At 42.8% G+C, this 24,735-nt stretch overlaps 1 protein-coding gene across 1 annotated transcript; it reads left to right on the forward strand.

Annotated features, from left to right (window-relative positions):
* Nucleotides 1-82: 82 nt before the first annotated feature.
* Nucleotides 83-21,610, forward strand: LOC121576667 (alanine--tRNA ligase, cytoplasmic). The gene is made up of 21 exons (XM_041890011.2): nucleotides 83-235; nucleotides 8,082-8,235; nucleotides 8,562-8,750; nucleotides 8,962-9,107; nucleotides 9,385-9,576; nucleotides 10,186-10,330; nucleotides 10,425-10,570; nucleotides 10,671-10,779; nucleotides 10,885-11,035; nucleotides 11,143-11,267; nucleotides 11,773-11,917; nucleotides 12,045-12,223; nucleotides 18,345-18,458; nucleotides 18,581-18,787; nucleotides 19,114-19,298; nucleotides 19,468-19,576; nucleotides 19,779-19,892; nucleotides 19,995-20,114; nucleotides 20,277-20,363; nucleotides 20,498-20,611; nucleotides 20,754-21,610. Exons 1-21 carry the CDS (start codon nucleotides 147-149, stop codon nucleotides 20,931-20,933), a joined length of 3,000 nt encoding a protein of 999 aa, XP_041745945.1. The 5' UTR covers nucleotides 83-146; the 3' UTR covers nucleotides 20,934-21,610.
* Nucleotides 21,611-24,735: the final 3,125 nt, after the last annotated feature.

Below are 24,735 nucleotides of genomic sequence, written 5' to 3' on the forward strand. Positions count from 1 at the left end.
ATAGGATCTCGCTAGGTCCTGCTTGGCTCTGCCTACCTCATTGCTTGTTCTGCCCACTATGGCTCATCTGTTCCCATTTGAAACGACAGGGTGTGATCTATCTTGATTTAGTTAAACAAATCTTTGACTGCTGTCAAACCAATAGTATGTGTGTATGGGCGGGTACACGGCGTTTTCCAGTGACTGCTCCAGCGTGGGAAGTCAGTGCAAGCGGTGATCAGAAAGAGGATCTTCTGTGAGTATTGCAAATGTTTCATTGATTGAAGTTACCGGTGCTGTCATATTATCAAAATGACGAAAACAGTATGTAGCTATATCTAAGATAGCTACTTAATTCGGTCGAATGTAGCCTTGTACGAACCATCCTGATCTCGCGAGTTTACATTCTGGTACGCTAAACGGGTATACATACAGAGAGGAGGAGGAAGAGATTATGGAGTTTATCAAACGTCTAAATAACAATAAATCCCCTGGTATTGATGGAATTACGTCAGAATTGTACTAGTTATTTTCTGAACAAGTAGCTCCCTTCCTACTTGAGGTCTTTTTTAGAGAGTATTAAAAACAATGTTCTCCCTCCTACATGAGTCAGGGTTTAATAACACTGATCCCTAAACCTAAAAAATAAGTGCTGCTCATCGATAACTGGCGTTCAATTTGTCTTTCTTAATAATGACTTTAAGATATTAGCCTTACTACTTGCAAAGAGAATTAAAGAAGTCCTGGATGCAATCATTGATGAAACACAGTCTTTTATTAATCACCAACTAATTACGATTTTTAAAAATAATAGTCCAGTACAAGGTATTTCCATAGCTGGTAAATAAATTATTATAAGCCAGCTGGCTGACGATACTACACTTTTTCTGAAAGACGCTAGTCAGATTCTCATATCGATCAATGTGATAAACCAGATGCTTTGGAAAAGGATTGTATGTCTTAACATTAATAAATGTGAACTCATGGCTGTCAAAGATTGTGTGACACACTCATATTATGGTATTCCAGTGAAAGAAGAACTTACATATTTAGGCATAACCATTATTAAGGATCAGAAGTCTAGAGGCTTCCTAAATTTTAACCCTCATAAAAAAAACCCAGGAGAAGCTAAATCAATGGCTGCAGAGGGACTTATCTTTAAAAGGAAGAGTCCTAATAGCCAAGGCTCAGGGTATCTCTAGACTAACATATGCTGCTCTATCTTTATATCTTGATGGTAAAATAAGAAAAGAGATAGACCAGATGCTTTTCAACTTTCTGTGGAGAAACCGTACCCATTACATTAGGAAAACTGTTGTAATGAAAACTTATAAGGATGGTGGGCTGAATTTTCTGGACTTTCCTACCTTAAATAATACTTTTTAAGATCAATTGGATAAAACAATTCCTAAGAAGACCCACTTCTATGTGGAGCTGTATTCCTCATCATGTCTTCTATACTTTTGGTGGCCTTAACTTCATGTTGGTTTGCAATTATAATATTGACAAAGTTCCAGTGAAACTCTGCTTTTCATCGGCAGGTTTTCTTGTCATGGTCCTTAATTTATAAGCATAATTTCTCTCCACACAGATATTATATCTGCAATAATCAGGACATATTGTATAAAAATACATCTTTGTTTTTAGAATATTGGTTCCAAAGTAATATCCTATTGGTGAGCCAACTTGTAAATGCGGGTCTCTTACTAAATTATGAGGAATTCTTATCACTTTACAAGATCCCTGTAACACCTAAAGACTTTGCAATTGTTTTAGATGCCATTCCCTCAGGTGTTGCTTTCTTCTTCTTCTTCTTCTTCTTCTTCTTCTTCTTCTTCTTCTTCTTCTTCTTCTTCTTCTTCTTCTTCTTCTTATTAAGACCTGACCCTCAGAACCTACTTTCAATTACCCCTGTTGACTCATCAGTAGGAAATATGTATTTTTCTTTTTGGTCCATTCAACAACAATAGAGCTATACGTGCCTTGTTTCAACAGGATGTTGTATCTATAGCTTACAGTGCCTTCGGAAAGTATTCAGACCCCTTGACTTTTTCCACATTTTGTTACGTTACAGCCTTATTCTAAAATTGATTAAATTGTTTTTTCATCTCATCAATCTACACACAATACAACATAATGACAAAGCAATAACAGGTTTTTAGAAATGTTTGCTAATTTATAAAAATAAAAAAGCGAAAATATTACATTTACAAAGTATTCAGACACTTTACTCAGTACTTTGTTGAAGCACCTTTGGCAGCAATTACAACATTGAGTCTTCTTGGATATGACGCTACAAGATTGGCACAACTGTATTTGGGGAGTTTCTACCATTCTTCTCTGCAGGTCCTCTCAAGCTCTGTCAGGTTGGAGTCCGGGCTCTGGCTAGGCCACTCAACGACATTCAGAGACTTGTCCCAAAGCCACTCCTGCTTTGTCTTGGCTGTGTGCTTAGGGTCATTGTCCTGTTGGAAGGTGAACCTTCGCCCCAGTCTGAGGACCTGAGCGCTCTGGAGCAGGTTTTCATCAAGGATCTCTCTGTAGTTTGCTCCATTCATCTTTGCCTCGATCCTGACTAGTCTCCCAGTCCCTGCCGTTGAAAAACATCCCCACAGCATGAGTTCAATATTGGTTTCATCAGACCAGAGAATCTTGTTTCTCATGTTCTGAGTGTTTTTAGGTGCCTTTTGGCAAACTCCAAGCGGGCTGTCATGTGCCTTTTACTGAGGAGTGGCTTCCGTCTGGTCACTCTACCATAAAGGCCTGATTGGTGGAGTGCTGCAGAGATGGATGTCCTTCTGGAAGGTTATCCCGTCTCCATAGAGGAACTCTAGAGCTCTGTCAGAGTGACCACCGGGTTCTTGGTCATCTCCCCGACCAAGGCCCTTCTCCCTCGATTGCTCAGTTTGGCCCGGCAGCCAGCTCTAGTAAGAGTCTTGGTGGTTCCAAACTTCTTCCATTTAAGAATGATGGAGGCCACGGTGTTCTTGGGGACCTTCAATGCTGCAGAAATGTTTTGGTACCCTTCCCCAGATCTGTGCCTCGACACAATCCTGTCTCGTAGAGCTCTACGTACAATCCCTTTGACCTAATAGCTTGGTTTTTGCTCTGACATGCACTGTCAACTGTGGGACCTTACATAGACAGGTGTGTGCCTTTCCAAATCATGTCCAATCAATTGAATTTACCACAGGTGGACTCCGATCAAGTTATAGAAACATCTCAAGGATGATCAATGGAACCTGAGCTGAATTTCGAGTCTCATAGCAAAGGGTCTGAATACTTACGTAAATAAGCTATTTCTGTTTTTTATTTTTAATACATTGCAAACATTTCTAAAAACCTGTTTTTGCTTTGTCATTATGGGGTATTGTGTGTAGATTGAGGAAAACATTTTATTTAATCAATTTTAGAATAAGGCTGTAGAAGGTGTCCCTTTTCAGGTTAAGAAGAAGTGACTGCTAAATGCTAACTCCCGTTCATATAAGCTGGTTAGCATAGCTAGCATACAGAAATTCGGTGGTTGTGCCTCCCGAGTGGCGCAGCGGTCTAAGGCCCTGCATCGGGTTCGATCCCAGGCTGTGTCGCAGCCGGACGCAACTGAGAGACCCATGAGGCGGGCGCACAATTGGGCCAGCGCGTCCGGGTTAGGGCAGGGTTTGGCCGGCCGGGATGTCCTTGTCCCATCGCGCTCTAGCGACTCCTTGTGGCGGGCCGGGCGCCTGCCAGCTGACTTCGGTCGCTAGTTGTACGGTGTTTCCTCCGACACATTGGTGCGGCTGGCTTCCTATGTGAGCAGTGTGTCAAGAAGCAGCGCGGCTTGGCAGGGTCGTGTTTCGGAGGACGCATGGCTCTCGACCTTCGCCTCTCTGAGTCTGTATGGGAGTTGCAGCGATGGGACTGTAACTACCAATTGATATCACGAAAAAAAGGGAATCGAAGTACAAAAAAAATAAAAAAGGAAATCGGTGGCTGTAATCAAATTTGATTTGAACTGTAATTCAATTGATTGGTAACGATGACATGAACATGTGTTGGGGTTGACATCCATACAATCATTATATTCTGATTTTTACCTAAACATAGTGTGAAATACACAAATAAACAACAACCTAAATGTAGGCCCATTTTGCTGGGGGGCAGTGAGGAGACTCGGGATCTTTCCCCCATGTGTTTCCATGGCAATTCCATTGTTTTGGTCGAGTTCGATTGACCTCTTTACCGCATCTATGCGTAGAACACGTCATCGGGTCTAACGGTCAACTAGCACCAAACTGCGCATGTGAAGGCCCTCAAATCAAAGGCACTCCTTCGATATAAAGTTATTTTTGACGAATATGAAAACGTTTGTCACTTTCACGTGGTTGGAGTAATAACATGTTCAACTACTTAAGACATTGGCTCAATCTAGGTTGTGCTTTAGATTTAGAGAAAATTAATAACTAAGGAAGAATTTTTCACTTCTCTCATTGACTTCTCAAACCCCAAACCCCGGCCTGGTCTGCTTGGTCTCTTTTGTCTGTTTCGCAAGCGTTCCCGGAAGTGTTGCGATGTTGCGCCTCTGGGTTTAGAACCTCTGTTCCAGCCTTCTTTTTACAGTTTATGGTTCAGCCAGGTTAGCTAGCTGCTAGCTACTCAAGCTGATTTCATTGAATGCCTTGAGAATGGCATCATAATATTCACAGATAATGTTGTATCTTATCAGATTTACCATGGTATTAACTAGCTAACGTTAGCTAAGTTCAAAGTTAACGTAATCTATAGGGCTGACCCCATTTAGTCGATTGTTTGGTCGATAGGCTGTTGGTGGACTGAGATTTATTTTAATTGAGCAATCGCACCTGTCTGACTCGCGCCTGTCTCAGTGGACTTATCCATTGCGGAGGCCACGGTGATGGCACTCTTAAGACATACTGAAATTGTATATGGTTATGATGTAAAAAATAATGGTGCAACACTAATGAATCTAATATTATTTGTAAGTCGCTCTGGATAAGAGCGTCTGCTAAATGACGTAAATGTAAATGTAGAATTTATAATAAATGCACTTTCTCCCGCATTGGATACCGTCGCTGACCGCGGTTCTGAAACATAATCTTCAGTATGCTGTAGAATTGGCACCTTTCCCTATGTTGCTATGTGCATAATAGCAATGTTAACCAGCATATTGGGATTGAGAACAATGCGGCGGAGGCAGCAGCAACAGAGACGAGGAAACAGCCCTTGCCTTAGACTAATTGTTTGTTTAAGAAAATTGAGGAGAGAGGAAACCCCAACTTAATTAGGTCTATAATCAATAGCCTAACTGTTAAATGTACCTGGCTTTATAAATCATCCATATATATCGACAGAAATAACACAAATCTTGCTTCTGTTGCCTGTTTGAGTGTTTCTTTAATAGCCTACTGATTCCGTGAGCACCTAGCCTCATGCAATGGCAAATTGTTGTTGTTGTTGTTAGAACAGACTGGTATTACTTATCATTTATTTAGTGTTTACACTGTTCCAAACAGGCAGAAAAATCATATTTAAATCTAATAGCACCTGTTTGTCACACATAATATGCACGCAGCTCTCGCTCCTATACCCTGTTTTTTTCTTGATCTCCTTCTTATTGTTATTATTACTATTATTATTAGGATCATCATTGTAATAATAAGTAATATCGTTATCATTAGTAGGCTTTGTATAGTAGCCTTGTATAACCACCATCGAGCTGTAGGCCTAAGAGCGCGTCCTGTTTAGTCTTAATATCGTAACTTACTTTGCCTATATTGATTGATTCAGTAGCCTATATATTTAAATCATTCATTCGTTCATGCCATCACACAGCATACGAGACATTCATGCTTTGAAATGCAATTAATCATTTTAGTTTTAGAATTAAATAACAAAGGGAGCTTTGAATAATTAGCCTAAACAATAAATAAACCACAATTCACAAATGCAACTGTTTCTAGTCTGCTGTAATAAAGGCTTTAAATATACTTTTTTTTCTGTTAGAACTGACTCTCTAGTACACTTATTTATTTAGTGTTGTTTACACTGTTCCAAATGGTCCGAAAAAATTATAATATTGTAATCTAACAGCAACTGTTTGGCACACATAATACTCACGCAACGCTTGCTCCTATACCTTCCTTTTTCTTGATCTCCAGTAGTTTCCACAACTAAGTCAAATGTCTTCCACAGATCTGACTTCCCCTTTCCCCCCTGAGCAACCAGTAAACATTCGCCCGTTTCGAGTTTCTTTTTCACTTCCTCCGCATGCATTCTGCTGTCGTGTTACTGTGTTCGGAGTTTGTTATTACCAGTTTATTGATGTGAATATGATAGGCTATATTTCAGGCCCTATTGGTCGCATGCAATGCTTACATGTTTCACATAAAGAGAGCAAGGGTTGAGGGAATAGGTCAGGTTTTTCTGAAACAAATTAGGGATTTCGGTAACAACTTTTCAGTCAGAAACAAGTTAGAAACTAAATGCCTGAAATGATGTTGCAACTTGCTGTGCTGTGGTGCCTTTTCGCTGCTGTAGGGAGGAGAGCGAGACAACGTGCGCCAGTCACACAGGCACTCGCTGTCATATTATTTAACACAGTGTGACCATCGGGCTCTTTCTTGAGTCATTTGTGTGTCTTAATTATTTAATCAAACAGTGTGCTTAAAGCATCAGACAAGCTCAGTGCATAGTTAATTGTATACTAACACATAGGATGTGTCTGTCTATATATGGACAAAGAAGTTAAAAAATGTCGACCAATCGATTGCCACCCCTCAATAGCTAACTAGTTTCAGCAAGCTCTTTAGTTGGCTAGTTAACAGGCCAGCTAGCTACCGTTAGCTATCGAGGGGTGGCAAGCTTAGCTAGCAACAATGTAACGTTAACGTAAAGCTAGCGACAGTAATGTTAGACAAGTTAGCTATCAAGCTAGCTAATTGGTTTATTTTTGTAATACATTGCCAGCCAACGAATTTGCAAGGGGAGACGGAGAAGGGCTCAATGTAACAGGCTCATTTTAGCACGAGGATGTACTATGGATGGATTAGAAAAATCACTACGGTCAGAAGTTAACGTTACAATTGCAGGATGAACTTGCTGTGAAAAGGAGCTTGCGTGCGGTTGTTATTTAACTCGGAGATTCGGTAGTCAGGACCGGGACATGGGCTGTTTACCATCCGCGTGTCTTCCCCTGGGGGCTGTCTGCACCAGCTGTGGGATTTCCTGGATCCCACCACAGGGAATAGGACCTCTGTCACCTTTACCTTCTAATTATGGTTTTGCATTAAAGTTTAGAATATCAAAGTGAGTTCAATGAATTTATAGCTGCCTGGCCAGCTGTAAAGCGTGAACATTCAGTGGTGAAGATAATGGGTCTACTCTAAAGGCCTAGACAGACCCTGATGGTATTTTCTCAAGATCGAGAATAAGGCCAACCCGACCATAAACATGCTTTTTATACAAGGATATCCTAGTGGAAGGAAGATCCAATTGGTGTTTTATTAGACCAGACAAGGGATGTGCTGTAACTTTGTTTTTGCATGAATTTTGGTGAAATTTATTAAGTTTGCCAAAAGCAGATTTAATGTTGTGTAGAGCTCATTTTTCCATTTCCTACTTGATGGCAAAATATTGCTTCAGCATTTGCAATGGAAGCAAGGATGAATAACAATTTAATTGGAACTTGAGCTTATTAGGTTCAGTATTCACACCTGCCTACTTGAGCTGGGCGATGTGGAGGAAAATCCATATCGCAATAAATTGCCTGAATTATAAATACGATGATAAGTCTATAACATTAATGATCCTTTAAACTACTACTTCTACTAGTTTGATGGTTGTAGCCATCAATTGCCCCATTAACAATAACCCATATTAGCAAACTTATTTGATTTAAAATGTCACATTTCTCTAGTATAGGCTACATAGTAATCAACGATATCAGAAAAATGCCTGCGATAAGTGAATCGGTATGGTCGGTGTCGATAATTTTCTGTTTATTGTCCCAGCTCTACTGCCTACCCATACCCTCTCCCTCACTGGCAATTAATGTGTTTGTTACTAAATGTTTTTCCTATGTGTGATCATTCCTGTGTCGGCAGCCCTTTCAGAATGGACACTTCACTGACTGCTGCTCAGATCCGTGAGAAGTTCATTGACTTCTTTCGTCTTCATGAACACCAGTATGTCCACTCGTCGGCCACCATACCTTTGGACGACCCCACACTGCTCTTCGCCAACGCTGGCATGAACCAGGTACGCTACAATACTATCACTGCCCATCCAACTATCCCTACCCCCTCCTTCCCATCTGCAGGTCCATAGTAAGTGTGGCCCCATTGGCTAATCAAGACCTCTCACCTCAGTGACTGTCTTGGCATAGTGGAAATATACCCTCTGGGCATGTCTTGTCCTAAAACAGATGTTCCACTCTCCTGATATCAGTTTGTCCATATTTGAAGCTTTTTTTCAGTTGTATTGTTATTAGGCTATTTGATGAAAGTTCAACTTGTACTCATCCCAATGGTTATCTCTCCATCTTTCTTATCTACCCTCTCTCTCCCCCCACCAACCCCTCCCAGTTCAAACCTATTTTCCTGAACACCATTGACCCGTCCCACCCCATGGCCAGACTCAAGCGTGCAGCTAACACACAGAAGTGCATCCGCGCTGGGGGCAAGCACAATGACCTGGATGATGTGGGCAAGGACGTGTACCACCACACCTTCTTTGAGATGCTGGGCTCCTGGTCCTTCGGAGACTACTTTAAGGTAAACCAGGCAGACCAACCAACCGCCTGTTAGACAGTTTTGTCATCTGATCTGTTGTGATGCAGCAACATTTAACAAGTCTCTCAAGATGAAAGGTGTTGATGTGTGTCAATGATTATCACTATGTAAATGTCGATGTGTTTGCGTGTTAGGAAGATTTATTGCTTTAATTGTCTCTAATTTCCTTTCCTGCTGACTCCTCTCCCTGCAGCACCTTGCCTGTACCATGGCCCTGGAGTTGCTGACTAAGGAGTTTGGGATTCCCATCGAGCGCCTGTATGCCACCTACTTCGGGGGTCACGAAGAAGCTGGGCTGGAGCCGGATCTGGAGTGTAAACAGATCTGGCTGGACCTCGGGTGAGTGAGTTTCAGGTGTAGGGCTATTAGGTATCCAGATCTACCTGAATTTTACAAATAGGCTGCCCCCTTTCTACTCTTGTTAATGTGGTTAGTAACACTGTGTTGGGTGATGAGTCTCTCAGGGTACGGTACCCTTTTCAAACCTCTAGATGGCACTCTGCTGGTTACAAAAACAGTAGTTTTCTCTCTCTGTGCCTACATTCCCTCCCTACCTGCTCCCACTGTGCCCTCTCTGTCTCACCTGTTTTACCTGTGTGTCCTCTCTGGGTGACAGGATGGACGAGGCTCGTATTCTGCCCGGCAGCATGAAGGACAACTTCTGGGAGATGGGGGACACAGGTCCTTGTGGGCCCTGCAGTGAGATCCACTTTGACCGCATCGGGGGGAGAGATGCTGCCCACCTGGTCAATATGGACGACCCCAACGTGCTGGAGATCTGGAACCTGGTGTTCATCCAGTTCAACAGGTAAAACATTACATTTACATTTTAGTCATTTAGCAGACGCTCTTATCCAGAGCGACTTACAGTTAGTGAGTGCATACATGATTTTTTTATTTTATATACTGGCCCCCCGTGGGAATCCAACCCACAACCCTGGCGTTGCAAACGCCATGCTCTACCAACTGAGCTACATCCCTGCCGGCCATTCCCTCCCCTACCGTGGACGACGCTGGGCCAATTGTGCGCCGACCCATGGGTCTCACGGTTGCGGCCGGCTACGACAGAGCCTGGATACATTTTACATTTTAGTCATTTAGCAGACGCTCTTATCCAGAGCGACTTACAGTTAGTGAGTGCATACATTTTCCATACTGGCCCCCCGTGGGAAACGAACCCATAACCCTGGCGTTGCAAGTGCCATGCTCTACCAACTGAGCTACAGGAGGCCCACAAAACATGTAAAACAAGTGGCGTGTAATAAGCTGTGTTATGTGTTCTAAACGTATGCCCACATGGAGTCCCTTGTTCAAGTTCAAACAGTTCAAGTTATGTATAATACATATGCAGATGCGCACATAGTCACATACAAGCATTATGATGTCACTGAACCTGTTTCCCCCTCCCCCTCACCAGGGAGTCTGAGACAGAGCTGAAGCCCCTGCCTAAGAAGAGTATTGATACAGGCATGGGTCTGGAGCGTCTGGTCTCTGTGCTGCAGAACAAGATGTCCAACTATGACACAGACCTGTTCATCCCCTACTTCCAGGCCATCCAGAAGGCAAGCACCACTGCCAGTCATTATTTATTGAATTGTGTGTTCTCTTTGCTCTGAATGGCCTAGCTGACTGTACCACTGTGGTTGTTCCAAACAGGGCACAGGAGCCAGGGACTACACAGGAAAGGTTGGTGCTGAGGACGTAGATGGCATTGACATGGCCTACCGTGTCCTGGCTGACCACGCCCGCACCATCACCATCGCCCTCTCTGACGGGGGCAGGCCAGACAACACAGGGAGAGGGTGAGCCCTTTTAACTGTCTGGCTGTCTTTGATCTGTGTTTGTCTGAACATCAGTCTCTTAATGTGCACATGTCAACCCTCTCCCTCTGTCTGTGTGCAGTTATGTGTTGAGGAGGATCCTGCGTCGTGCTGTGAGGTACTCTCACGAGAAGCTGGGTGCTCAGAGAGGCTTCTTTGCTACCCTAGTTGACGTGGTGGTAGAGTCCCTGGTAAGAAATCTCATCCCACTCCTACTCTTCATGTTATTAACTATCAATATCTCTCTCTCCCTCTTAGTCATCCTCCTGTCTTCCCCTGCTGTCCCCTCTCTCCAGGGTGATGCCTTCCCTGAGCTGAAGAAGGACCCTGACATGGTGAAGGATATCATCAATGAGGAGGAGGAGCAGTTCCTCAAGACGCTCAGCAGGGGGCGAAAGATCCTGGACAGAAAGATCCAGAGTCTGGGAGACAGCAAGACCATCCCTGGTACTGAAGGGCCACATTAGAATATGGGATCAATTAGAAACATTTACGTTGTTGTCAAAACAGAATGTTTCTGAACCCTTTTCTCCTCTCGTTCTCTCCCTGTGTAGGTGACACTGCCTGGTTGCTGTATGACACATACGGTTTCCCCCTGGATCTCACTGCCCTCATCGCTGAGGAGAGGGGGATGATGGTGGACGTTCCAGCTTTTGAGGAGGAGAAGAGGGCTGCCCAGGTGAGAGTGGAGAAATGGTGACCAGTAGAAAAGATAGCCTTGGATTGGCATGGGAGTTTATGTGAATTTTTTCATTTGCCTGTAGAGGGGGAAAATGCCTGTCTGAGGACTGCTTTGTGGATGTACAAAGCCAGGAATGCTTTCCTCTCTGTCAGCATTTCTCAGTCAGTATTGCACTATTAAGTGAGATATGCCTTGCTCTGCTGATTGGATAAAGCAATATTTACAGTACATTACAGATCCATTACATTGCAATGGTAATTCATACTGAAAAAGCTCCTTTCCACATTGGAGTGAAGGTCAAAATCACTTCAATAAAGCCATATGATATCGGTGCTAAACATGCAAGTTGGCTTTCTATCTAAAGAATGAGTATGATGCTTCAGCATAATGAATGACTGATCCAGCATTAGAGTAAAGTTAGTTGCAGGTTTTTTGCAATAGAAATAGAACAGAGATTGGGGATTTGGTCTAAGGCCATCTCCTCCATGTCCTGCCCGCTCAGATTAAGTCCCAGGGGAAGGGCTCTGGGGATGAGGACCACATCATGCTGGACATCTATGCCATCGAGGACCTACGCAATAAGGGCATCGCTGCTACTGACGACGCACCCAAGTATAGCTACAGTGCTGACAACAGTGGCAAATATGGTAAGACAAACAAAATCAACTCAATTTCATTAACCAACTCAAAGATGGTTTGCTTGATATTTATTCAAATCAGTTTCTTGCTTGTGTCTGTGTTTAATCTCTTGATATGTTTCTGTGGTTGTCCCAGAGTTTGAGCAGGCTGTGGGGACGGTGCTGGCTCTGAGAAGGGAGCGCGCCTTCGTGGATGAGGTAACGACGGGGCAGGAGTGTGGGGTTCTGCTGGACCAGACCTCATTCTATGCTGAGCAGGGAGGACAGAGCTTCGACGAGGGCTACATGCTGAGGGAGGACGACTCTGGAGATGACGTAAGGACAATCAAGCTATGTTGGCCATTATTGTAACAAGCATATCAAACAGTTCAAACAATGTAAGGACAAGAGTGTGCAAAGGTAGGGAACTTCCGGTAGAGGGCAGGTATACAAGATGGCGTATTGAATACACAGCGGTACAAATCACCTCAAGATAAAAACATAATATTCAATATCAGTAAGTTAGACTAAATATTAACATTTCATATATTCGAGGGTAATAACATTCAATCTGGATAATAACACAAAACAAATTATAAGGCTAGAGAAATGTATCGACAAATATTACAACAACATGCAACACCCAAACATGACGAAGATAAACGAGGAGAATCAATCTCCAAGAGGAAACGCGACTCCTCGACTGATACAGATGATTTATGCTTTTCACAACTGGGACTGATAAGTGTGGAAAGCGACCTGTTGAAGTCGATAAATGACAAACTGGGCATACTAGAGTTGGTCAGTAATGATGTAAAAGAGTTGAAGGCGAGTCTTGAAATGAGTGACTGAAAAGCTGTGATAATGGAGAGCGATACAAAAAAACTAAAAGGGACAGTCACTAGGATGGAAACGGACGTTAAGGAACTTAAAAAGGAGAACAACTTTCTGAGAGAAGCCTTACTAGACATACAAACTAGATCGATGAGAGAAAATCTAGTACTTACGGGTATCCAGGAAAAAGAGGGAAAGATTACAGAAAAAATTGTGAAGGACTTCTTTCTTACAGCGCTTCAAATTCCACTCGAGGCTGTCGACAAAATCCAACTCGAACGTGTACACCGTTTTGGACAAAGAGGACAGAGATATGAGCGTCCAATCGTTGCCAAATGTGCTTTTTTTAAGGATAAAAGTAATGGTTAAAAGCCTAGGTAAAAGACTTGCTGGCAAGAAAATAGGCATGAATGATCAGTTCCCGAGGGAGATTGCAGAAAGGCGCAAAGTTCTGTACCCAATCTTCAAGGAAAATAGATTAAAAGGGAAGCATGTTGCTCTTGTTGTCGATAAACTATATATTGACAACCAAATATTACACGACACAAAGACTACTCCATGGCTATTCTGAAAGTTCTAATAGAGTCGTCGAATAATAGAACACCCAATACTAGCCATGGTAGGGATTGTAATAATAAAGCACATTTTATAGTAGGTATAGTATTTTATAAAGGTATCCTCTTTAAGGAATACCTGGGATAGGATAAAGTAATCCTTCTACCCCCCCTTACCCCACCCACCCCCCCCCCAAAAAAAAAAAAACATATTGTAAAGTGGTTATCCCACTGGCTATAAGGTGAATGCACCAATTTGTAAGTCGCTCTGGATAAGAGCGTCTGCTAAATGATGTAAATGTAAATAAAGGGATAAGACGGTATTACAAGAAAAGATAACAAGCTAAAACAAGCTAAATCTTCAAATACAACTAAATTAGAACACAAGTACTCAATCAACATAGAGGAGATAAAAACATAGCAAACAGAAGACATAGAAGGCACAGTATGTGGGTATGTGTGGATGAATTGTGATGGAAGGTGTGGTGTACGTTTTTGTGTTTGAATAAGTGTGGCGTTTTAAGTGAGTGAGAAAGAAAATGTTTGCATATCCCAGGACCAACGTGTGTCTGTGAGCAGGGGTTGTGAGAGAGAGCTTTCAATTTTGTGCAGATGAGGGATATACATTTTAAAATATAGTATACATCTAATATATGTTTTTATTGTCCTATCATGATGGAATGATCCCCAACCCTATATCCTAGACACCCACCTGAGCGACCCATACACCAAAGAGAAGTCCCCATCTGTTTTATGGACCTGCTGTGAGTTGCCTATATGCAGCCAAAACAGAAAATAAATGCGGTCAGAGACCTACTTAAGCAGCACCGCTACCCCTCAAGATTCTGAGCCTGCCTGGCAGGGTTGGTCCTACAAAGCCAGAGCCCTCTGATGGGAGAGCATAATATACAAGGAAATTCTCAAAGCTGCTAATGAGAACCTTGACGACCTTGTACCTAGCCGGTGGGGATTCCGGTGGGGTACCCAGGTAGTTTCAGTGCTGGCAACACTGGCTGCAGTAACCCATGGGGAGGAGGTCACACTCGGACAATCAGAGAGGGGGCTTATCATTGTGGCCCAGGTGGCACAAAATAATCAAAGGTCTGACTGCACAGAGATGCTTGGGAAAAATGGTTACAACGGGGGACCAGAGTGTTTGTGTCTCAGGTGAAGAGGGTGGATCTGATCTCCATCACCTAGGACTTGACATAGATTAAATAGAGTAATCAAATCTCACATTGTTGTAAATTTTTGCTCAGTCTTGCATGCTTTCTCAAACAGCTGTAACTGTATATGCATTCGTAAATCAGGTCCTTTCTTGAGTTGGGCTCTGGGATGTAACAACCGTTGAGCATCTGATTTTATGGTTGATTGTGGAAGAAAGGGGTTTAGTGTGTTAGAGTGTGCGTGTGTGTTTATCCCACATCTGTTGCAAGGAGGTAAGGATGTTAGGGAGAATATAGGATGAACCACAATAATTGTTTGCTAAAATAAGAATTGCTTGTCAAAAATGTAATGTAATACAATGGCAATTCGGGTTATACAGTGGGGGAAAAAAGTATTTAGTCAGCCACCAATTGTGCAAGTTCTCCCACTTAAAAAGATGAGAGAGGCCTGTAATTTTCATCATAGGTACACGTCAACTATGACAGACAAATTGAGGAAAAAAAATCCAGAAAATCACATTGTAGGATTTTTAATGAATTTATTTGCAAATTATGGTGGAAAATAAGTATTTGGTCACCTACAAACAAGCAAGATTTCTGGCTCTCACAGACCTGTAACTTCTTCTTTAAGAGGCTCCTCTGTCCTCCACTCGTTACCTGTATTAATGGCACCTGTTTGAACTTGTTATCAGGATAAAAGACACCTGTCCACAACCTCAAACAGTCACACTCCAAACTCCACTATGGCCAAGACCAAAGAGCTGTCAAAGGACACCAGAAACAAAATTGTAGACCTGCACCAGGCTGGGAAGACTGAATCTGCAATAGGTAAGCAGCTTGGTTTGAAGAAATCAACTGTGGGAGCAATTATTAGGAAATGGAAGACATACAAGACCACTGATAATCTCCCTCGATCTGGGGCTCCACGCAAGATCTCACCCCGTGGGGTCAAAATGATCACAAGAACGGTGAGCAAAAATCCCAGAACCACACGGGGGGACCTAGTGAATGACCTGCAGAGAGTTGGGACCAAAGTAACAAAGCCTACCATCAATAACACACTACGCCGCCAGGGACTCAAATCCTGCAGTGCCAGACGTGTCCCCCTGCTTAAGCCAGTACATATCCAGGCCCGTCTGAATTTGCTAGAGTGCATTTGGATGATCCAGAAGAGGATTGGCAGAATGTCATATGGTCAGATGAAACCAAAATAGAACTTTTTGGTAAAAACTCAACTCGTCGTGTTTGGAGGACAAAGAATGCTGAGTTGCATCCAAAGAACACCATACCTACTGTGAAGCATGGGGGTGGAAACATCATGCTTTGGGGCTGTTTTTCTGCAAAGGGACCAGGACGACTGATCCGTGTAAAGGAAAGAATGAATGGGGCCATGTATCGTGAGATTTTGAGTGAAAACCTCCTTCCATCAGCAAGGGCATTGAAGATGAAACGTGGCTGGGTCTTTCAGCATGACAATGATCCCAAACACACCGCCCGGGCAACGAAGGAGTGGCTTCGTAAGAAGCATTTCAAGGTCCTGGAGTGGCCTAGCCAGTCTCCAGATCTCAACCCCATAGAAAATCTTTGGAGGGAGTTGAAAGTCCGTGTTGCCCAGCGACAGCCCCAAAACATCACTGCTCTAGAGGAGATCAGCATGGAGGAATGGGCCAAAATACCAGCAATAGTGTGTGAAAACCTTGTGAAGACTTACAGAAAACGTTTGACCTGTGTCATTGCCAACAAAGGGTATATAACAAAGTATTGAGAAACTTTTGTTATTGACCAAATACTTATTTTCCACCATAATTTGCAAATAAATTCATAAAAAATCCTACAATGTGATTTTCTGGATTGTTTTTCTTCTCATTTTGTCTGTCATAGTTGACGTGTACCTGTGATGAAAATTACAGGCCTCTCTCATCTTTTTAAGTGGGAGAACTTGCACAATTGGTGGCTGACTAAATACTTTTTTCCCCCACTGTATATATGTGTGTATATATATATATATATATATATATATATATATATATATATATATATATATATATATATATATATATATATATATATATATACATACATACAGTGAGGGAAAAAAGTATTTTGATCCCCTGCTGATTTTGTACGTTTGCCCACTGACAAAGACATGATCAGTCTATCATTTTAATGGTAGGTTTATTTTAACAGTGAGAGACAGAATAACGACAAAAAAATCCAGAAAAACGCATGTCAAAAAATTGAATTGAATTGATTTGCATTTTAATTAGGGAAATAAGTTTTTGACCCCTCTGCAAAACATGACTTAGTACTTGGTGGCAAAACCCTTGTTGGCAATCACAGAGGTCAGACGTTTCTTGTAGTTGGCCACCAGGTTTGCACACATATCAGGAGGGATTTTGTTCCACTCCTCTTTGCAGATCTTCTCCAAATCATTAAGGTTTCGAGGCTGACGTTTGGCAACTCGAACCTTCAGCTCCCTCCACAGATTTTCTATGGGATTAAGGTCTGGAGACTGGCTAGGCCACTCCAGGACCTTAATATGCTTCTTCTTGAGCCACTCCTTTGTTGCTTTGGCCGTGTGTTTTTGGTCATTGTCGTGCTGGAATACCCATCCACGACCCATTTTCAATGCCCTGGCTGAGGGAAGGAGGTTCTCACCCAAGATTTGACGGTACATGGCCCCGTCCATCGTCCCTTTGATGCGGTGAAGTTGTCCTATCCCCTTAGCAGAAAAACACCCCCAAAGCATAATGTTTCCACCTCCATGTTTGACGGTGGGGATGGTGTTCTTGGGGTCATAGGCAGCATTCCTCCTCCTCCAAACACGGCGAGTTGAGTTGATGCCAAAGAGCTCGATTTTGGTCTTATCTGACCACAACACTTTCACCCAGTTCTCCACTGAATCATTCAGATGTTCATTGGCAAACTTCAGACGGGCCTGTATATGTGCTTTCTTGAGCAGGGGGACCTTGCGGGCGCTGCAGGATTTCAGTCCTTCACGGCGTAGTGTGTTACCAATTGTTTTCTTGGTGACTATGGTCCCAGCTGCCTTGAGATCATTGACAAGATCCTCCTGTGTAGTTCTGGGCTGATTCCTCACCGTTCTCATGATCATTGCAACTCCACGAGGTGAGATCTTGCATGGAGCCCCAGAATAATCGAACCAACTGTTGTCACCTTCTCACCAAGCTGCTTGCCGATGGTCTTGTAGCCCATTTCAGCCTTGTGTAGGTCTACAATCTTGTCCCTGACATCCTTGGAGAGCTCTTTGGTCTTGGCCATGGTGGAGAGTTTGGAATCTGATTGATTGCTTCTGTGGACAGGTGTCTTTTATAGAGGTAACAAGCTGAGATTAGGAGCACTCCCTTTAAGAGTGTGCTCCTAATCTCAGCTCGTTACCTGTATAAAAGACACCTGGGAGCCAGAAATCTTTTTGATTGAGAGGGGGTCAAATACTTATTTCCCTCATTAAAATGCAAATCAATTTAACATTTTTGACATTTGTTTTTCTGGATTTTTTTGTTGTTATTCTGTCTCTCACTGTTCAAATAAACCTACCATTAAAATTAGAGACTGATAATTTCTTTGTCAGTGGGCAAACGTACAAAATCAGCAGGGGATCAAATACTTTTTTCCCTCTCTGTATATATTTACACACATACACTTTTCTAAAATATATTTCCCTTTTTTACATTCCAACCCCATATATTTATATTTCTATTTGCGAGAAGAAAAAAAACATATGGGGGATTGGAAGTGATGCAGACAATTACATTGATGGAAGTTACAATCTATCTGCAATATTAAAGTTGATCTACCCCCTTAAAAAAATAAAATAATGTGAGGACACATCACTTTAAGTTGTAAAAGCCATATCATACCACATGTTACTCCCTTCCTCAGAGGATGGAGTTCACAGTGAAGAACACTCAGGTTCGGGGTGGATATGTGATGCACGTAGGAACGGTTTATGGCACTCTGAAGGTGGGCGATTGCGTCATCCTGCACGTGGACGAGGTAATGCATCACTCAAAAGTTAATTTTATGACTCAGTTTTGAGATATTTCCTCAACTGACTTGATATTGAAAAAAATGAATTACGTCTCTGTCTATTGTCCAACCTCCACCCCCTCTCTCAGGCTCGTCGTAGGCCCATCATGAGTAACCACACTGCCACCCACATCCTGAACTTTGCCCTGCGGGGGGTCCTGGGAGAGGCTGACCAGCGTGGCTCCCTGGTGGCTCCTGACCGCCTGCGCTTTGACTTCACCGCCAAGGGTGCTCTGAGCACAGGAGAGGTGCGACGCACAGAGGAGATTGCCTGCGCCATGATCTGTGACTCAAAGGTGAGAGGTCACAGGGCACTGAAAGTATGAGTAGGGGTAAGTTTCTGTTTGATCAAGTGTTGTATTTACACTGAGATCTTTGGTTTCTGGTGTTATTGATCTCAGGCCTTTTGTGTTGTTTTATCTAAGCATTCCTGGGCTGTTTTGCTTCTTCTTGGGCAAACAACAGCATTGCACCTTAACATTCCGCCTCATCTCCCTTTTACTGTTATACAATATGTCAGCCCAAGGCACCTGTCATTATTCTCTCCTCCTCCTCACAGAATGCAATGTTTTCAAGCGCGTATTATCAAGTCACGACATCCGTTCTTTCTGTCTCTCTACAGCCTGTCTATGCCATGGATGCCCCCCTGGCAGCAGCTAAAGCCATCCAGGGACTGCGGGCTGTGTTTGATGAGACCTACCCTGACCCGGTGCGCGTGGTGTCCATCGGCATCCCCGTGGCTGACCTCCTGGCTGACCCCAGCAGCGCTGCCGGCTCTCTCACCTCCATCGAGTTCTGTGGAGGAACGTGAGTACAAAGCGCACCTTTAGTTCAGAGGACCAGTCCCTTGGAAATGGAGCAAATGCATTTATTTGCATAATTACATCTCATGATTCAGAAGTACAGATATTTTGTTTGAGAATTTACCATGAGAATGTTGTTCAGTTTTTTCCTTACATTCCATGTATAACTTCAGGCACTTGCGGAACTCTGGCCATGCTGCACCTTTTGTCATCGTGTCAGAGGAGGCCATCGCCAAGGGAATCCGCCGTATCGTTGCAGTGACAGGAGCAGAGGCACAGAAGGTGAGAGGACAGAAATGTTCCCAACTGTTGCTGGATGTTTTGAAATTTGTGTTCTTCATTATACTACAGCTTTTTAGTAAAATAACTGGTTTATGATCCGTATAGGTATAGCTCTTTTCGTAGCAGCTATTTACTCAACAGTAACTGTCTATTTTGTTCTCTAACATTGACTTGAACCCCCACCCCACCCTGCTCTGTCCAGGCCCAGAGGAAAGCAGATGCTCTGAGACAGTCTCTGTCTGCTCTGGGGGAGAAGGTGAAGGCTCAGACCGCCCCCAATAAAGACGTGCAGAAGGAAATCGCTGACATGACAGAGGTGAGAGCTGTCACAGCACTATCTGCCTGCCTGTGTCTGTTTACCTGTTTGTTTGTTTGTCTGTTTGTTTACTTATTCAGTCTCTGTTCTGTGTTGTTGCAGTCTCTGGGCTTGGCAGTGATCTCCCAGTGGCAGAAAGATGAGATGAGGGAGGCTCTGAAGGGCCTGAAGAAGACCATGGATGACCTGGACCGTTCCAACAAGGCTGATGTCCAGAAGAGGGTGAGAGAGAGCGGGGGGCCAGGCCTAGGCTAAGGGGGGTTGATAGAGGTTTTATGACTGGGTGAAGGGATTAGTACATGTCAGAAAATGGTATGCAGGGCCATTCTAAAAGAGTGGTGTTTCTCATGGTTGAGTGCTCTCCACCCCCCTCCCCTCCCCCAGGTTCTTGAAAAGACCAAGGAGATGATTGACAGCAGTCCTAACCAGCCACTGGTAGTCATGGAGATGGAAAGTGGAGCCTCTGCCAAGGTAACAATAGCATCCTTTCCTTTCCACTGCATCCCAAAAAATACCATACCACAACACAGCACAGATTGAGATCCCTCAATTCTAATCAGAAGTGTAATTCTTACCTGATCTTTGTCTGCATTTCTCTGTCCCAGGCTCTGAATGAGTCTCTGAAGATGCTGAAGACCCAGTCCCCCCAGACTGCTGCTATGCTTTTCACTGTAGACAACGAAGCTGGAAAGATCATCTGTTTATGCCAGGTGCCCCAGGTAAGCCATGCGCTCAACCTACATGTGTGTTTGCATCCATGCACACTATAATTCACAGATGAGCTCCTTATTTGTGTTTAATGCAATAACCTGCATATTTTCTTGGGACAGTATCTTATCTGTTGATTTTCTCCTCTACCAGGATGTTGCCAAACGGGGTCTGAAGGCCAGTGAGTGGGTGCAGGAACTTTGCCCTCTGATGGATGGCAAGGGTGGTGGCAAGGATATGTCTGCCCAGGCCACTGGCAGGAACACACACTGCATAGAAGAGGCACTACAGATGGCCAACCAGTTTGCCCGCCTTAAACTGGGTGAAAACTAATGTGGAGGAGGAGACTGGGGTGTGGTGAAGGATTGTAGGGAAAACCCTTACCAGCCCCACCACCCACTGGAATGTTCCAGCTGTTCTCTGTGACTTTGAACTGGACATTCCAGACAGTAAATTGTATAGGAACATTCACCCATCTAATGGTTAGAGAGGCAGATGAAGGAGCCCTCTGTCTCTCTCTCTGAAAGGGAGATGCACCTGCAATTTAAGGAGGATATCATGGTTTGATCCGATGCACAATTCTAATGGCTCCTTCTAAGAGGCTAATCTCTTTGATTGGGTAACTGAATGATTATTGGTGTATGCGAGATGATGCTAACCCGACAGCCTCCTACCTGATCTGTCCTCTAGTAGTCAAAGCCCAACAACCACCCTCTTAAACCATCCCTTTTAAACTAATGATGGAAATACTCAATGGTAAACTGCTTCTGTTCATTGCCTGTTTCTCTCTATTCCATTGGCCTCTCCATGTCATTGTGTTTGTCTCACTTCCCCCTCCCTGACTGTGGGGAGATGTGGTCTCTGCAGACTGGCTTTCCTGGGAGTTGTAATGTCAATTCACACCTACTACTGTACCTTAGTGTCTTATTGTCCGACATCTCTTTCATATGTAATGTCCAATAATTAATTGAGTCAATGAATTAAATAAATGGATTACATGACATTGTCAATTCTGTGAAATGCATTTTATTGCCACTTCCTAGGAATGCATTGTGACTGGTCCATGTCTGATGCATTCCATGTTGTGGAACAAAAATACTGGTAACGCTTGATTTCTGTTGCATTCTTTCCACTAATACTAGTACTTAGATCTCTCTTCTCCTGTAGTTTATGGGCGATGGTAAGAACCTGTTTGACTGGTCAGTCAGTCTGATGGTAAAGATGTCTAGTACAGGGTAGATGTTGTAGGTGCTCTTACTACCCCACTTAAGAAAATATCCATAAAACCATTTCTTTTAATTTTGCTTTTATTTTTACGATAGCATAGGATAAAAACAGTCCATCACACACACACACAGATGGAGGTTTTAAGTAGTAAAGTAGAGATGGAGTGCTGACAGACCCAATGATAGTCATAATACTAATGAGGATACTATTGGTAATAGTAGTAATACGATAGTAACACTGACATGCACACTGTTGTCGGTGAATACTGTTGTTGTGCACAAGAGACCTCTAATGAAGAGCTGGCGATGCAGATGAAACCATCAAAACAATGCAACAGGATGGATACGTGTCATAAGAAACCATTTAGGTAACGCTAGAAGCCAGAACCAATAACTCAAATACATTAAAAAACCTATTATCCAACGATACACTGAGGGACAGCAGAGTGGAAAGGGATTTCTCACCTTTCACACAGTCAATTTCCCAGAAGGTACACTGCAAAATGAACAACAGAATAGGGAAAATACTGTTTCCTTACTATGTGAAAACAAAATGATGCAAGTTGAGCTAGAACGTAGCGTTCAGCTTCAGTGGGCTAGCTTTATTGATACATTACCTATGCCTTATATCCTGTTGGATAAACATTTTATAGAGTTACAAAAGTGATAGGGAGTAATGGAATTAAAGATATAGAAGTCATTAGAACAATGTCAATTATGTTTGATTCTCTTTGGTGAAGTATTGCACATTCTATTTCTGTCATGGACAGCACCACCCAGAAAAGTGGTGGGAATATTTAGAAACTTTCCATGTAAAACACATGTTGGAGATGTTTTAAGCACTAGACACATTGTCATTGGCTGTCATCTTGGAACACATTAGCTCACCGACACAATGGCAAAACACAGATTGAGCACAGCAAATGAATTCAGCCATAGTCATATCAACTTTACGCAAAATTAGTCGTCACAGATAGTTTGTTTCCTTTCACCTCAAGGTAATGTGTTCTGTGTAAAAAGCAACATAAAGGAAGCCTTTCTACATGGCTCCTAGAGAAAGGCAGAGTGAAACATATGTGTGTGGGTCCAGAAGGCACAGCTCAGCCAGGCCGAGACCAGGGGTGTGTAGAATATAAGGTGTGTGGTCAAAATCAGGGAAAAGAAGCCAATTGAAGCTCTCAGAATATGTGTATGTGTAAGAGACATGACTAACAAACAGTAAGATTCTAACAGCAGGTGCAGGTGTTTATAGTAGGTGTGTGAATGTGCTGTGCATGACTACTAAATTAAACTTAAGTTGGCACACGTGTGTACTGTAGCTGAGGTTTATGGTGCACTGCAGGAAAGGTACTGTATGTACAATACTGGGAAAAGGCACGCAAGCATGGATGTGTGTGTTGTCACATGGCTGTAAATTACTGATATGTGTCTATTTGTTATGAGGGCTCTACCTGAAAATCTAACTTCGACAAAACTAAGAGAATCACAATGATTTCTACAGCTCTCGCTCTCTCACACACACGCACAACTATGGCTGGGACGGTCATGGAATTTTGGATGACGGCTATTGGTCAACCAAATGACCACGGTCACCTGGCCGACCCGTCTTCAGTCAGCTGTTTATTCCACACGCATGCATACACACACATATATCTTTAACGGTTATGAGGGTTATTTTAGTTTCGTGACGGTCTTCATCCATAACCGTCCGTTACACGGTTATATGGTAATTGTTCCAGCCCTACGCACAACATACTTAAAGTAGGCGTGTGTGTCAGGTAGAGACACTTACTTAAACCAACTAAAATTCCACACTGAAATTAGACATAGGCTATGTAAAGGAGTCAGTTACACTGATCTGAGACCTTCCCAACACAATGTCATGGTGTCAGATAAGAACGTCATGATGTGCAAAGGATGGAAATAATACAATTATATCATACAGTATATGATGGTATTGACCATAGTTATGATATCATCATAGGATTACACAACAGCACACATTCTCAACTGGTTGGAGCACTGGGGTGAGGGCCAGAATGTCACATTGACAAATTGGCTCATAACTACTACAGCCAGGACTAAAGCCTGAGTTTTTGTCAGAGTTCCTAAACTCTGTTTGTAACTACTCATCTGATCTGAAAATATAATGGCATTTTTTACTAGCAGTCGGTTTAGTTATGTTCTGCCATAATACTCTCATCTATCAAGTTGTCATCATTAGACACAGAAGAGACAGCCTTCAGTTTGTCCTATGCATGCATAATGTCTGGGCCTCAGAGTGATGCAGTATCTCTTAACAGGCAGCAGGAGGCAACACGCCATCTTAGTGTGGGCTCTTTTACTCATCAGTCTTTTATGCTTAGTGGTATTGGCTCAAATTGACCAAGAACATTGTGTGAACGGAGTGTATGTGTGGGAGAATATGTATGTACAGTGCCTTCAGAAAATATTCACACCCCTTTACCTTTTCCACAGTTTGTTGTGTTACATCCTGAAATTTAAATGTATTAAATTGAGATTTGTTGTCACTGGCCAAATATCAAAGTGGAATGATGTTTTCCGATATTTTTACAAATTAATAAAAAATGATAAGCTGAAATGTCTTGAGTCAATAAGTATTCAACCCCTTTGTTATGGCAAGCCTAAATAAATTCAGGAGTAAAAATGTGCTAAACAAGTCACAATACAGTAAGTTGCATGGCCTCACTCTGTGTGCAATAATACTGTTTAACATGATTTTTGAATGACTACCTCATCTCTGTACCCCACACATACAATTACCTGTAAGGTCCCTCAGTCGAGCAGTGAATTTCAAACAAAGATTCCACCACAAAGACCAGGGAAGTTTTCCAATGCCTCGCAAAGAAGGGCACCTATTGGTGGATAAAAAAATAAATAAAAAAAAG

Source organism: Coregonus clupeaformis, chromosome 29 (genome assembly GCF_020615455.1).
Source record: "Coregonus clupeaformis isolate EN_2021a chromosome 29, ASM2061545v1, whole genome shotgun sequence".
NCBI classification, from domain to species: domain Eukaryota; kingdom Metazoa; phylum Chordata; class Actinopteri; order Salmoniformes; family Salmonidae; genus Coregonus; species Coregonus clupeaformis.

What these genes read in the sequence shown, in the direction of transcription:
- LOC121576667 (XM_041890011.2), top strand. Translation starts at nt 147, where the DNA reads ATGTGTGTATGGGCGGGTACACGGCGTTTTCCAGTGACTGCTCCAGCG. An exon ending in TCATCCTGCACGTGGACGAG is followed by an intron (nt 18,459 to 18,580) that starts GTAATGCATCAC and finishes CCCCTCTCTCAG; the next exon opens with GCTCGTCGTAGGCCCATCAT. An exon ending in AAAGTGGAGCCTCTGCCAAG is followed by an intron (nt 20,364 to 20,497) that starts GTAACAATAGCA and finishes TCTCTGTCCCAG; the next exon opens with GCTCTGAATGAGTCTCTGAA.